The sequence below is a fragment of the Venturia canescens genome, chromosome 8 (assembly GCF_019457755.1).
Source record: "Venturia canescens isolate UGA chromosome 8, ASM1945775v1, whole genome shotgun sequence".
Lineage (NCBI taxonomy): Eukaryota > Metazoa > Arthropoda > Insecta > Hymenoptera > Ichneumonidae > Venturia > Venturia canescens.
This window is the reverse complement of record NC_057428.1, coordinates 11,165,083-11,181,044: the sequence shown is the minus strand read 5'-3', so window position 1 is coordinate 11,181,044 and position 15,962 is coordinate 11,165,083. Positions and strand designations below refer to the sequence as shown.

Genomic DNA, 15,962 nt, shown 5'->3' with positions numbered 1-15,962 from the left:
GGATAAACATTCTTTTGGTAATGGTAGAAGATCGAAAGCGCTCGCGCGTCTTTCGAATTAACCGTCGCAATCTAATCAGCTGGATCGGAACAAGTTTTCCCTTTTCTTCTCGCTATACTCGATTCGCGAGAGAAAGAGAGGGATGAGTTTTCCCGTTGTAAGAGAGAAACTTGGATTCCGTGAGGAGTTTCACAGGAGGAACTTTTCCTCGGGCGCGCCCGGCGTGCTCGAGCCTTCCCTTTCGAGATTCTCCCAGACTTTACCAGTACATTTACTCTGGCGAGTCCTATAACGATAGACATTGTAGCATCGAAAGAAAAAGGGAGAGGAGCCGGAGGGAGGATCGGAAGCTCGGGGATCCGGACCGTTCCCAAATCGTTCCGAGTCCCAATTGCCCTCCTCTTTTGCTCTCTTCGCTCCAAATTTCATTTTACGTTACTTTAATCAAAGTTATCGAGAAAAAGTCGAAGTCTGAGTTTTGACTCGTTCCCTCTTTCTCTTTCTTTCTCTTCCTGCCTCTCTTGACAAAATAAACCGAGTAGAAAGCAGTCTCGGAAGGTGCACTTAAACTTCCTTTTCTTACTGCCCCCTCCACCGAAATCCCAAGGCAGCCGAACCAGGGGACACAAAATTCAAGGGAAAAAATAGAAAAAACTCGATGCTTAAGGATATCGGTGAGCTCTCGTTGCCTTGACATCGATCCTTGACTTTTTTCCACCACTTTTGTACAAACTTTCATAATTTTCGGTATCCCCAAAATCTAATATCTGTGTCTTATTCGCTCTCTGAAAATAGGCCATTACACCTTTTCTTGAAAACTGTTTTTAAATAATCCTGAGATCGTAATAAACCAGTAGAATTTTTATTTCAATTTTATAAGACCGAAAACTGCGTCTTGAAAACTATTTTTTATTTATGATTTTCAATTTTCGCGCGGAAACGCTAGCCGCCGTGTTGTTTCGGTTTGTGACGTCACTCCGTTAGTAAATAATACGATTGTGAGAGGCCAAGTAACAAGATTTGTGAAAATAATGAGTTATAATAACTTGTAAAATTTCAAAATAACACACAGCGCACGATAAGAATCTAGATTGTTTACTATCGGAGTGACGTCACGTTGGAATCCAACATGGCGGATGGCGTTTTAGACATTTGAAAAACAGATGAAAAAAGACGATTTTTAAAATTGAATTATAAACATTTACATTGCATTTTTATGAATAAATATTTACGTTTTTCGTTTACTTTTTACGAAATCTCTATCATAATCATGCATTTTTATGTATTTTTTTACATGGCGTAAAATACCCTATTCCGCCACCAAAAGAGCTGAGCCATCGGTCTACTCCTCTGTGCGCTTCCCACACACGTTCGTCGCTACTGCAATCATCTCATAATGTTCTCTCCCCCCCCCCCCCTCCCCCCCACCCCCCGCATAATTTCTGTTTCTCTTCGTGCACGATTTGTCCGATGTTGAATATTATTGGAACCCGTTAATATCGTCGTTAATCAAGTCTGGAGAACGCTAATCCATCGACGCGAGCTCCGTAATCGAGAAACGTTCGCAATATCCTCGTCTCTCCAGTCCACTTGATTTCAGCACACGCCCGCGAGCTTCCCAATTCTCGTTTTCATACGTTCCCGCGTCTCTTTCTCACTTGTATCATGTTCCATTCGAAATGCGTGTGTTCATTAATACCGATCCCTCGTCAACATATTCGAAGCGATTTGTGAACGCGATTTCATCTGAAATCAAGCCAGCCGCACATCCCGATCAATTTCGCTTCATTATTTTCTAAATTTGGCGTATGATCGACCAAGCTAATTTTCTCATCGCCTCGATTCCTAATTCCAAAACCGGAATATCGATTTTATCGAAATTTTAATCAAGTTTTCTCGACTCTTTGCAAGTGACGAACGTTGTTACACGTCTTTAGCTCGAACTCCCCCGAATAATGCCAGCGACCATCGAAAAAATTTCGATAATTGAAAGCGAAACGAGATGGAATAATTGAATTTTCATTTCCCACTATTTCAGTCCGGACGAATCATTATCAATGCAGCGCTCAATGAAATAAGTATAAAAAAACTCTTTTTATAACTGTACGACGGTTTTTATGTAGCCTCCGAAAGATATTTGCCGAGATATCGAAGATCGATCGGACAACAATAAATATTAATACTTGAATGCCGATAAATAAGCGAGTCCTTGGCAAGCCTGAAGGCGTTCGCCACTTTATTTATACGCTTGTTCGTACCAGCTTCATTGAACGTGTACGCATGACGGATAACAATTTTTACTGAGAAATATTTTTCGACCCGAAATTCCGGGGCGAATTAATAACTCGAGATGTGCGAAGTTATTTATCAGCGACTTTAGCATCGTTCACCGCATCGGGGGATTACCGTGAGAGCGCACAATTCTTGCGCACTGTTCCCTTGTGGAAAATACGTTGGGCGAGCCTCTCGTTTTATTTCTTAATTCATTTTCACCGAAATGTTTAATGAAGCAGCATTGAACTGTATCGAAGTAAAATTATCGCGGTTTCGAAAACGGCCTCTGGAACACAGCCGTTTTCTATAAAAATCATTAAAACTGAGATTCTTTGATCTGACAATGTGAAAATGTGTTGTTCGCTTAAGTTAACTCGATGTTGAGAACAGAGTCATTCAGCCGTACGATTCCGAACGCCTTTTATGTTAAAACGCAGTCGTGATTCCAGCCGGAACAACGCTGTCGCCGTTACCAATATCGATATTCCTTATTCCTTATTACTGTAAATATGACAGTCATTATGATACAAATGTGTAATCCATTAACATCCGTATTTGTGCTTCGATGGAGAATACATTGTATAAGTGGTCGAGCGATTTCTCGGACGTCCTTACGCCGGTTTCTCGGCAACGACGAGCGAGTCCTCGCACACGTTTGCCTCGCGTGTTTGCCACTGATAACGAGAGGAAACAGCAAACTGACAAATGGGCCTCAGTTCTACAGCCTCGGCCTTTTGTCTCTCTCTCTATCTCTTGTGTTCGTTCGCTCTCTCGCTCTTTCTCGTTTTGAAATAATAATTATTACAGTGACGAGAAAAATGCGACTTTTTTCGCTCACTAAATAATTGTCTTCCTCACTTCCTCGAAGTAATAAATTAATACGTTCGACTGCGTACCAAAGGCTGCCTCTGCGATAAGATTTAGTGAAGATAAAATGAGATAAGAAAAAGGAAAAAGAAGAAAAAAGAAGTATCGTAATTCACACCCAACTTTTTTATTGTCGCACGACAATTAATGAAGAGGGAAATAAAAATTAATAGGATTTTAATGACTGCTAGTTTCGTAGAAATAATTTAGACTTGTGTGTGTGTGTGTGTGGAGTTTTTCTTTCGAGATTCAATGGTCTTGAAAAGCCTTCGAGTTTACTTTTGTATTGTGTGCTTCGAGGCGAGGGAGCAACGGCGAAATCGAACGCGAAAAATTTCTAATTATTATTTTTTCATTGATTTTTTCACAGTCGAGAGAAGAAGGAGATTCAACATTAACGACAGAATCAAAGAGCTCGGGACACTGCTACCGAAAACCAATGACCCGTGAGTATTCATACTTTTGTTCTTTTGTTATTAAGCAAAGTCGTCCTTGAAGCGGTTTGAATTTGTTTTCGTATCGGAATTAAAAATCAAATGGAGCTGTATTTTGATCCTTTTGAAACTCACTTTTTAAGGAACACTCCAAAAGCTTGAGTTTACCGAAAAAAACGGTGACTCGGGGTCGAAAAAGAGGTTTAAATGCCCTTCGCCAATTTCCCCTCGTTCTTGAAGAGAAATAAGAGTGGTGAAAATTTTAAATATGTAAAGAATCGATTTTTTTCGGAAAATTGCTTTTCTCGTTTTACGTAATTTTTGGAGTTTTTTTCCCAGTGATATTTCGTTATTTCTCGATTTTCGTGATGCATTTTTTGAAAAAAAAAAATCAACTAAAAGGCTGTTAGAGGCAGACAAATAGTACAGCTACTCCACAATTTTCGAGGAAGGGTTAATAAAAAAATACATTTTTTTTTGTATTCTCGATTTTGCATAGTTGATTGATTTTAGTTGATTTTTCTATCATAGCAGTTGGGATGTTTTTATAGCTGAATTTCGAGAAGCTTTTATCGATTGTTTTGCGTGACTCACCAGGATGAAGCACAGGCCATTAGTTGAGTCTGTCAAGAGATTATTTAGCGAACGAGTGTCGATGATCTGATGCTTGGAAAAATGGGAAAAGCTTGAGTGGTCATGAGAGTTTCTTTTGTATTGGCTGTAAGAAGATGTTCGATGATTAAAAATTTCTTCGGCGAAGTGAACGACACGCAGCAAATGTTTTTTTTTTTTTTTTTCTTCAAAAACTGAGAAAAACTACGGAAATATTAAAAATTCAAAAAACCCAATTTTTTTTTCGCCCTCATTGAAAGGCTTCTCTATTGAGCTGGATTCGAAAAACTACACGAATCTTTTTAATGAAAAATGATAAACAGAGCAATGAAGAAAAAAAGAATGAAAAAAATGTGTGGAAAGTGTCGATTTTTCACGCGGATGGTCGATATTTCGTAGCAGGGAACTGGAAGCTCTCGATCTCTGGAGTTTTACTAACGAGCTCGGACAGACAGATGCGGGATCGGTTCTCGTCACGGGAAGGAAAGACGTCGACGTCGTCGTCGTCGTTGGCCACCGGCGTGTGGCCTGGTACCCTCGTTGATCGACCATTTATCAATCTGCGTAGCAATCCATTAGTCAGTGTCTCTCACTGGAGGCTTAAAAACCGCTTCGTGGCGAACGTCCCATACTCTGTCCTTCTAATACATAGAGCTTTCGACCTCTGCCTCTTCTCTTCCGATGTGTACCGAGGCTCCCAAAAGTCCTGTTCAACATTCCCCACGCGTTCGGTCTCAGATTCTGAAAAAACCTGTACATTTTGTTGATCGGGCTGTCAACGAATGTGCTCACTCTCGACGAAAGTTTATTCAGACGTTTCTTCATTCGAACATTATGAAAAAAAGACGGAAAGGCGAAGTCAGAGTCCTTGGAAAGTTTCGATCCGGATTCTTGCGATTTGATCATTACTTTTGGCCAATTCTGGCAATGAATGTCAAAAAATTACTATCGAATGTTGATTTTCACAAAGTGGATTACAAAAATAAAGCGAAAACAAAAAAAATAAGTTCTCGGAGAACATATTTGTCTCAATGGATTAAGAACCGAGTCCTGTTGGTTTTATGAAATGGAAATTTTTATTCCGATAGCTTTAGGCATCAATTATCTTTTCATCGATTTTCTTTTCTATCGAATGTTCATGTTTTTTCACGTTCACTAAGAAAAGTCGTCAGGTCAGCATTCGTAATCCCTCTTTTCTGCTTCTCGTGCTTCTATCCTCGTTACATTGGTTCTGAAGTTGGCGAGGATAATGAAAAAATAAAATATTTCCGACCTCTCACCCCAGTTCATTAAAACAAAAACTTTTATTTCCATTTTCGAGAAGCTTTGTGAACTTCCTGGTTGGAAAAGAACTCACTCTGCATATGTTAAAAAACTTTTGTCGAGAAATATAAAGCTTCAAAAATATAAAATAAATGAAAGTAGAAATTTATGGTGTTTGAGATTTTTGTAGAGTTTTTGTCAAGTACCAATCTCGTTTCAGCATCAAAAACAAGGAAAAATATTTCCATGTATTCTTCGCGTTTAAAGAATTTTCTTTTTATTCCATCCTGACGTAAACAAATCTCAGAAATTTCTACCAATTTTTTATTACCACAGCTCTCGAACAGTATGAAATTCGAGAAAAGACAAATAAAAGAGAATTCAAAGGCGCAGGTTTCCCGAGAATTTTTTCGTCGAAGGTTCAACTGCGATAGGGATTGGCGATAGCTTTTCACCGATGAGAATATTCACGGAAAGAATCTCTCGTGATCCTCGAGGGCTTGAGATGACGAATGCTCCTCGTAATAGGCTTTACACTCGTCACCTCTATCGCGAGAGCGTCAGGGCTCTCGTGGATCTCGAACGTGTAAAAAGCGACGAGGAATCTTCTCGGGGAATCTGATCATACGTTGAAGAGGGTCGAGTCACATAAAAACCAAGAGAATCGAACTGCGACGCAACTTCTCCTATGACATTTGCAAATCTTGTTCAAAGAACCGCTCAAATTATATTTGCTCGACCTTTTCTTAGCATACCAAAGTTCCAACGGCACAAGCTTCTCCGATTCCCTGCCATGCCAGAAGCCTTGAAACTAAAGGCAGGACAAACAACATTTCACGAGTTTCTCACAAAATTAAACTCCGTTAACTCAGTCCTTGAAATTCTACCGATTATAATCGATGCGAAACGAAAAAAAAAAAATAGATAACCAAACAAAAAAAAAACATTCGCGAGTACCCTGAATTTTATCTTTTCCTAACTTTTACATACTTTTCCATAACTCTTGATACGAATGAAAAAACAATCATAAATTCGAGTCTGCTCGAACGTAAACAGAGCATAAAGTCACATAAAGAGCACGTGTTCCATTCCACCGAAGTTTTATATTTGATTCTGCAAAGATATTCCAAGATTGTCAATGCAAAAGTTAGTTTTTAAAAATCAACTTGAGGCCGTAACGTTTGTTTCGTCATGTAGTAACTTTAGGATGTTTTTCTCGTCACAGATATTACGAGATCGTGAGGGACGTCAGACCGAACAAAGGTACGATATTAAAGTCCTCAGTGGAATACATAAAGTTACTGAAGAATGAGATAACGAGGATGAAGCAGAGCGAATCAAGGAACAAACATCTCGAGCACCAGAACCGTAGACTGTTGCTGCGCGTCCAGGAACTCGAGCTGCAAGCCAAAAATCATGGTCTTCCAATAACGGATTTCAACTGGGCCTCAACGTCTGTCGGTGTCGTTAATTCTTTTCCCAGAAGTAAACACGATCGACGGAAAATCAACGTGAGTTATGAATTATAATGAAAACGTTTGGTATTAATTATCGATCGAATCGAAATGAGCAAAAGTACAGAAGCTTGCAACCACGATCCTCCAGAGTTTCCCTTACCGATGGTACAGTTCCAGCTGGGCAACAACGAAGAACCAATAAAACTTACAATTGTGGAAAAAAAGCTGGTGATGGTCGCGTAAACAGGGAAGCTTTTCCAAGCCCCTTTCAGACTCCTACTTGAAGTTGTTCAGCGGTTGTAAACTTCTCTGTTTTCTGTCAACCACGAAGTCGAGATCGTAACGTTGAAAATAATCGTTGGAGATAAAAGTCTCTTTGGGCTTCGCCCTCTTTCAGCCTCAGTGTCCTCGGGGTTTTGTTTGCACTTCCTGTAACACGACTGGGCTCTTTCCTCGCGGTGATTACAATAAATTTGTGCAAAGATATAAGGACTCTCTTGTTTCGAGGATTCACTGGCTAATGAAAAATATATTTATACCGAAAGATATATCTCGTGTGTAGGAAAAACAATGAAGAGCGAAGAGGAAACCAGTCGAGAGAGACTTGGAAGGCGCACGGAGAACGAATACACTCGCGACGACACTTTTTTCATTATTCTACCCCGTAATCTCTTTCTCAAGCTTGTAGCACATTATTTCAAGACCGCAGATAAACCGTTTGCTCGAAAGAATCAAAAAAACGAACTGAAAATATCTCGAATGGAATAAAAAAGTGTATCCTCGACGAAATATCAAGTGGAATCAGTCCGAGCACTTTTCTTTACTCTTTATCTCCCCCGTTGATTGCTCCGATTCTTTTAGCCCGTTTCTCTCTTCCTCTCAGAGTAACGCGGTACGCCAGTTTCCGGTCTTTTGGAAAAGTACACCACGCGTGATAACTTACCGAGTTTCTCCAAACTTAAATTCTATTTGAGCGGAGACGGGAAGACGAGTCGAGATTGGCCCTCACTGTCGGAGGAAAAGTCATAAAGCTTCGTAGCCCGGATAGGATTTTCTCCAATTTATTCCCGCTGAAATTTGACTCCTTTAACTATGCTTTCCCAAAGCAATCTGTGGTACATGTGTGTTGGGTCATTACTGTGCCATCGCGTTCAACCTTCCCTGACACGGATCGAGCAAACGACTCGTTCGATCCGCTCCCTCCGTTCGTCATTCCTTTAATTTCCTCCCTGCATTCCTGCTCCTTCGAATCCCACGTTGAACAGACCTTTTGACTGAACTAGTGGCTGTTTCAGCAGATGCCGGATGTGGTAACCGAGGAAGCACTGAGCATGGCCCAGTTCGAGGATCTGATGGAGGACGACGCTGGTGGTCCGGTACATGGCGGTGATCCGATGCTGTCGTCTCCACACCTACCGCCGTTGAGCCCACCGGCTCCGGCTTGTCATCATCCCTTGCCTGACGAGGATACCCTCGGTAGTTTAGCCCTCACCACGTCCAATTCTTCCACCTCTGACATGGACATAGTCGCGTAGCCACGAGCGTTCCCTCCTTTCTGCGAACCGCGAGGAGGAACATTTCACGCGTCCTTTGTGTTCCCCCGCTCCTGAACCGTCCCTTTCCCTGGATCCATTGATAAATCGTCACGACCAAGCGGTACTTTAAACTCGAGTTGTTAAATGAGGACCGGCGACCGATGAAGATGTGGGCCAAGATGGACGCGCGTCGGAGAAGCGACCTGAAAAGGAAAAGGGTCGCGAGGGTGATTGGTGGACGGTGGAGGGCCGGGGCTGGATGCTCACGACGAGAGAAGAGGGAGGAAGCTGTCGATGTCGCAGTGGCAATTTTCCGGTAAATCAACTTGCCATTATACGAGGTTCGATTCCGCCGGACACACCTGATAGCCAGAATACTCGAGCTTGCAAAATTCAATCCTAATTATACCAAATAGTTAAGTACACAAAGTTGGAGAGTCAAGAAGTTCGAAGCGAAGCATTTCGTCGCTCGTGATTATACGGAGGATCGTTATCCCTGACGGATTTAAGTGATTGTCGATATATGATTATAATTTAATCGGAACGACGTCGAGATTCTACTCCTGCACGACTTATTGGGGGAGAGCTTCCAATCGCGTGCTCATACCCGTTCCGTAGGCGTTGTCATACCACGACGGAGAACGAGTTAGGCTTCCCTGGGAATACTTGCGCGCCCCGTCGATGGAGAAGCGTCTGACGGAGAATTGGATCGGGGATATATGCTCCCGAAGATATCGGACGTCAAGAGGCACTCGTGAACGAACTCTACAGAATCGAGTGTTCACTACGCTCGCAGATGACCGAGTACCTTCAAGGGTACACGTGGGTGGTAAGGGAGTGGTCTGACCGTACATTCTCGGTGATTGGACTTCTCCCATCGAGAGATACTCTTCAACGCCCTTCTCATGCGAAAAAAACAACTTCTGATCTCTTTCCTTCGACGATATTTTCCATTGAGTACGAGCCACTCGTCGGGGCGTCCCCGCCGCTCATGTCCGGTACACACCGGCGGAAATTTCCTCGTGCCCCTTTCTCCCTTCGCCCTCTCCCGGGATTCGTCCAGACGTCGGATCGACCTCTCGAAGTGAGCAGGAAAAACAACCGGACAAACACGAACACTCGGACTCTTCAAGAGACTCGTGGGCTCGATCATCTCGTCTGAGGAGAATCACTACATGTTTTCTTCTCTTTTACTTTTCTTTCAACCACAAGTTTCGTCGATCCCTCCCGGCCCTGCTCCAGGCACATTCCGGACCATCTTCCTCGCAGCTCTTTGCGCGCTGGTCGCGCTAACAACACTCGAATCAGACCCGAGCCAATTGGACCCAAAATTGGATGGCATGAAAAAACATCTCGTGGAAAATTGGTCAACTCTCTTCGAAGCCCTGCACCCCTGCTATCGTCGGGCTGATCGTACTCTTTATTGCCTCCCGAGGAAAACCATCTGGTACGCGTCATGTAAATATTAACTAGAACACTCGTACCGCTAACTATGATTCTTCCTCGAGCCCCAAGCCTCCCGACGATTTATGACAATATTTATACACGCCTACGGTACCTGCATGTCTCCGGATCATAACGCCGGCAATTCAACCGAATGTGAACATTTTCTCTTCGACAATAAAACCAGAAAGCTAATGTATCGCGAGTTTAATGCCTCTTTGTTATCGTCACTCCGGTCTAAACAAAATATGTGCCATTTCGCTTCAACTCAAACATCCTCTGGCCAGAGCTACTTCGATTCTTCTCATTCTTTTGCTATTTTTTCTTACTCCCGTTGCACTATTCGCTGTACTTTCGAGGGTAACTTTACATCGAGATTCCGAGGCAATACTTTGCAGTATTTTGCTACGGATATTACCAAATTTTCAAAAGTTTCAACGTACTCGAAAGTGCGATTTGCCTTTTGCTCTAAGCTGCAGGACAAAAGTGTCCAAATTTTGTCTCACTTCATTATTCCAATGCTTTCCTCCAGCATGAATTCTTTTTCCGATCATCATTTTCGTGAGACTCCAAAAAAAAAATATACGAATGGAGCTTTCCACGAATGAAAATGCAGTAAAAAAATTGGATTGATCGAAGTTGCTCGAACTCTGAGTTCTTTGGACTTATAATGCCTGATATGTAACTGCTCCAAATCCTCCGCAAATACTGTCACGTTGCAGAACACAGACGTATTCTGATCTCTAAAACACGGATATCACGTACAATTTAATACGACACAGCTAGCAATAAATTCAGCGAGTTTCGAAAGTACTAAATGTTATCACAGTGCCTGGATTTGTCCCGAGCAGAGAAAATTTTCCAGCACAAGAGGACAGTAAAAAAGAGAAGATTTGTATTTGTAGCAATTGGTGGAGTCAGAAGTTCTGCTCATTGAAATTCGGCCTTGAAGAAATGGCAGGTTCATCGGAACAATCAATAGCAAAAGTGTAATTCGTTGTAGATTTTCATGATCGAATTTGCCTCATAAAAATCTATTCTCTGGACTAAAATGAAAGTAAAACTGGATAAGAGAAGAAAAAGTAATTCGTAGAAAAAGCCGAATGATTCAGAGCGAAAATGACCCCATCCGGGTACGAATATGTGGCAAGTTTGGTCGAGAATGTTCATCGAGATGAGAATCCTCATCGGGATGACCTCGAGTCTTAATAACAATGTTAGAAAATCATTTTCACAGACATTCGAGAGAGAGAGAGAGAGAGAGAGAGAGAGAGAGACAGAGAGAGAGAGAGAAAGATGCTCACTCGTTTCAAGTGTACGTGTGTGAGTAAATGCGTTTGCTTCGATGAGCGACAAACGTTACGATTAATACGACTCGTTTGAGGAACGACGAGTGCAATGAGCGAAGAACGTTTATTTTTCTCTCTCTCTCTCTCTCTCGCTCTCCCTCGTCGATGGAATACTTATTTGTCGTCCAATGCAATGGAGTGAAGCATGAGGAGAGAAAACAAAGAGAAGGCGGCTGAGAGAGAGAGAGAGAAAAGGGGACTCTACGAGTGTAATTTAAATTAATAATTTACACGCGTGCCTTCGATGCGTACGCGTCGGTTAGTGACTCGTGGAACGAGGCCGATTACGCGTTTCCATGCTAACCTCGTCGGCAGTTGTTTTATTTTATTTTAATTTTTTTCTTTTCTTATTTCGTTTTGTTTTTTCCAGTCTCTCTTGCACCAACTCTCGTGCATTCTTTCTCTTTCTCTCGGCTGTTATTTCTCTTTTTTTTTCTCCCCGAGTTGAGCTCCTACTTGGCCCAAGTGCATGAGCTATATATTTAAAAAAACGTTTACGGCCGTGGAAGCCAAACGACGTCATACATTAACTCGCACGATAATCCAATTCCGCGAGCATCTCTCGTATTTGCCACACTCCCACACAGTGGAGCCACACACACACACACACGCACACGAACAAACGAATACCGAACACTGTGGAAATCCAGTGAATGCAAACAGTCGATTTGACGTGAATTATTCGCAATTTGGAGAGACTAGAAAAATAAACAAACGAAGCAACGCAAAGTCAATAATTCCAGGATCCTACACGGAAATTCTACGAAAGGAATGCGATTCTTTTTTATAAATGTTTTTCCTCGCGCTCCTGGAATCTGAGCGCGAAATATTTTTCAATCGCACACCCCTTTTTATAGAGCAAAATCGAAACGATGCTCAAAACCGTTTATTTCTTTTCTTCTTTTCGAATTTACTCTTTCCGTAGTGAAATACGAATTTTGATGTTCAGAATATTAAGTTTTGATACTCGAATGAAAATTCGCGGCGCAACCAGCTTGACGAGAACAAATGGCACGCGCACTAAAACGAAACCCGCGAGGGATTGTAAAAAATTTATACATACGACGCTTAGTGTAGGGGAAAAAACATATTTTTTAAGTATTTTACACTCAGGTAGCTCAACCGAGTGAACGTCGACGAAAATTCAATCACGATTTGTGCCTATTTTTATTTAGTTTTATTTTTCGATTAGAACAACTACCCGGGGGATCGCGTCAACGAAAAATCGTCATGAATAAACGAGATTTATTTTTTGATAAATTATCGTGCAATTTTACCAATCGAATGTTCGTCTGTTTTCAGACATTTATATATTTTGAGGATGAAGCTATATTTCAATTCGCTCTCCGATCTCGCGCGAATAATTAACGGATTCAATATTGGAGCGTCGCATATTTGATGGAAATAAATGATTCGTTAAATTGAAATCCTCCATCGAGATGAAACGATACAAAGGACGATGAATTTTCTCATATTTCATCATGATTTTTCGTCGATGCGATATATGAAAACCAGTTTGGAGGAATTGTTAGTTGAAATAATATTGCGAATAATTGTTTTATTCGTACGGTGCTGATTCGCCTCGAGAGTTTCTCACGAATAAATACTACGTGCGAACGAGATAAAATGTGGAGTTGCAGAGAATTGAATGGGATCGAAGGCGAGCCCCGGAAATAGCAGGAAAAAGGTGGAGCAATGTCGGCTCGCGATTAGCCAAGGAGACGTTAAAGTTTGTATAGTTTATATATGAACGGGAGAAAATATTCTGTATTACGAAATAAAATGCGAAGAAGAGAGCAAGGAATACGATAGTTTTTAAGGCGTTACAATAATTTGTTGATCGTGCGTTATTCGTTGTGTAATTGTATCGATTTTCAATAATGCAAAGATTTATTTCATTAAGTATAGACAAATACAAATACATAGTTTATATATTTTACGACTAAAATTGTTACCACAAAGTTGATTTATTTTTCAAGTTTGGAGATTGTACAGATAATGACTAAGCAAAACGTGCCTTACGATGCAAGAATGCGAGAGCAACCGAGAGCTTCAGCGCACTGTTCTCGAGGGCGGTAAATGGCTCAAACGATGATGCGTATTTCCAGGCGAAATTTCGCCACTTGCGTTATGGTATCGTTTACTGCTATTGCGATAGTAAAAGAATAGTTAAGGAGTCTTTGAAAGAAAATATTGATTTCATGCGCAGCGCAACAAAACGTTGGAGAGGAGGAAAAGAGAAGAAAGGAAAAGAGAAACAAGAAATATCGTTACCGAAACAAGATACATTGAGAGTCTGTTCATTTTTCTCACCAGCCCATTTCCCCTTCCTTTCTTATAGCTTATACTTAATGCATACAATTCGCTTTCGTGGCGCTTGGGAATCTGAAGAAATCAATGGAGATAACTTTTGTTGTGAATCGCTATTCATTGAAATTTGAACTTGTAAATTTTGAAATGTTTATTTAGAGTTATTCAGAATTTAGGATTTTTGAGAGGATTTTTTTCAAAAAATTTCCACTTTCAGAAAAAGTACATCAAAGGTACACAATTTTTGATATTTTTTGTACATTAATCGCAGAAACATTGAACGAATTTGATATTTTTCAATCTTTTTTAAAAATTCTCTTCCAGAATGTGCGAGCAATTCTACAAAATCGACATTTTTATTTTTCATTCAATCTTCCGTAAACGTTAAAATGAAAATCTAAAGAGTTTAGTCCCGATATTCAATTTCATGGGTATGCTAATTTGCAATAAATTTTAAGCGTATTAAGGAGGTCTGGGCCGACTCTAAGTGGAATGATATGGAACATAATTTCTTTTCGAGGAGCACGTGCATCATGACCTCTTTTTCAGTGCGAGGAGCGTTCCGTTGTGCTCGAGCTTCCAGCCTACACATAACGCAGTCGCTCTACTTTTCCATTCCCACGAACCTTCCCCGCCTCCCCTTTCTTTTTCGCCGGGTCTTTCTCTCTCCCTCTCGAAAATTCTCCTTTTTCGCTTTTCCCTCGGAGTATGCGCCTGCTTTTTACCATAATCCCTTCTTTCAACGGTAACGAGCGATCACGAGGGAAGGAAATGCAATTTGCCGTATCGTCGGACCGAAATGGCTTTCCCGGGCGAGTTCGGCCCGTCGCGAGCCTCCGTCCATGGTTTTGGCTTTGGTCATGGCTAACCACGGTCACGTTCGACTATATGGCCGCACACTTTCCATTTACCCTGCATCACCAATCCGTTGTATAGCTATGTAACAAGTTTCGACCAAAAAATGCTTGTTGTTATACTTTTTCTTTACTGCGAGAGAACATGAAAACCAAATATTTAGCTTGTGATTAATAAATTTTAATAACCAACGATTCGAGTCGAGAAGGTTCCAATTTTAATCCACTTTTTCGTTATTTCTATTTAAAGTAGCATAAAAAGTTTCAGGATAAATAATCACTGAAAATTAAAATAATTAAGGTGGATCATGCCTGTAGGATCTTATTTTATGGGTGTCGAAATTGGGTCGATTTTTAAATTAATGTCAGAGTTATCAATTCAAAATTGTAAATAAATTTTTCCAACTTATTTTTTGGTCAATGAAATTAAAAGCCATTAACCCTCTCAGACCGAGACCTATTTCGCGTTGACGGAAAATGATTCCCTTCATAATTTTATCTCAAAATACTTTCTAGTTTCCAAATCCATTGTGACATTTCGGTTTTTTTGTTGGGAAATATGAATTTTTGAATGTTCCCTGCGCGCAGCACCAGGTCCTTGGGGAGCAAAATCAGGAACATTTACGAATGAATCTAGCACCGAATACCTTAAATACATCATATTAGCTTCCCTTTGAAAGGAAATAACGTTTGGAGTACGAAAAAAAAATGTATACCCACTTTTCTTTTGCGATAACTAAAGCACCTTTTCACACAACGCCAACTCAACATGAAACGCCGACTTCATATTGATATTTCGATGAGTTAAAGCAGTTTATCTCTTGGTTTAGGAGTATCTAAGGTGTAATCTAACCTTACTTGATGGAAATAGGCAGTTAGAATCCCGACCTTACTGACCGATGCAGTTTTATTGGGCCTGGAAGCGCGTGTTGCGGAGAAGCAACATACGGTCCGAGAGGGTTAATTAAACGGGGATCCATCACTGGCTAAAATACACCGTAGTTTTTTATGTAAAAAATCGCTTTAGAGAGCGCAAAGGGGAAACACGAAGGGAAATGGATCAAGAAAAAAGTGTCAATAAAAAGACAGAAGGCTATGACAGGAATGGCCAAGCCAAGAAGAAACAAAATGCCGAAATAAGCAAATGTGAGGTTATGCGAGTGCTCGTTACCAATTTCGTTCAACCATTAAAACGCAACAATATATCTGCATTACTAGTAGGACAATCGTCTCGAATTTTTTTCCAGACCTTCATTACATACTTCACTGTTATTGTGAACGTTTTTCATAAACTTCGTAAGAAGCGTTCATTCCTTATATGGAAAGGCAAACGATTTTTTACGCATAGTCCTTAAAACCCTGTGTATTTGTCTTCATATTTAAACACACGTTTATCTCAATAACCGATACGGCGAACTCTTTAAAATTTGATACGCGTGTCAGTCGTCTATCCATTTAAACTCTGTGTAAATTTCAGACTTTCTTAAGAAAATCGTTTCGTACACGAACTGCCTTAATTTGACGAATTCTATTAATAACTTCGAAATCTTGTAACGGTGTGATT

General features: G+C 40.8%; 1 protein-coding gene across 3 annotated transcripts in view; it reads left to right on the top strand.

The window, feature by feature from the left end:
• Mitf (transcription factor Mitf) overlaps positions 1-13,520 on the top strand; it is an 86,471-nt gene extending 72,951 nt beyond the window's left edge. For 2 of the 3 annotated variants that reach the window (XM_043425807.1, XM_043425806.1), the window contains exons 5-7: positions 3,512-3,587; positions 6,676-6,961; positions 8,206-13,520. In XM_043425807.1, coding sequence (XP_043281742.1) covers positions 3,512-3,587; positions 6,676-6,961; positions 8,206-8,442 — 599 coding nt within the window. In that variant the 3' untranslated portion in view covers positions 8,443-13,520. Of the gene's footprint in view, positions 1-3,511; positions 3,588-6,675; positions 6,962-8,202 lie in introns of all 3 variants that reach the window. The other variant, XM_043425805.1, reaches the window with a different exon arrangement.
• The last annotated feature ends 2,442 nt before the right edge of the window (positions 13,521-15,962 follow it).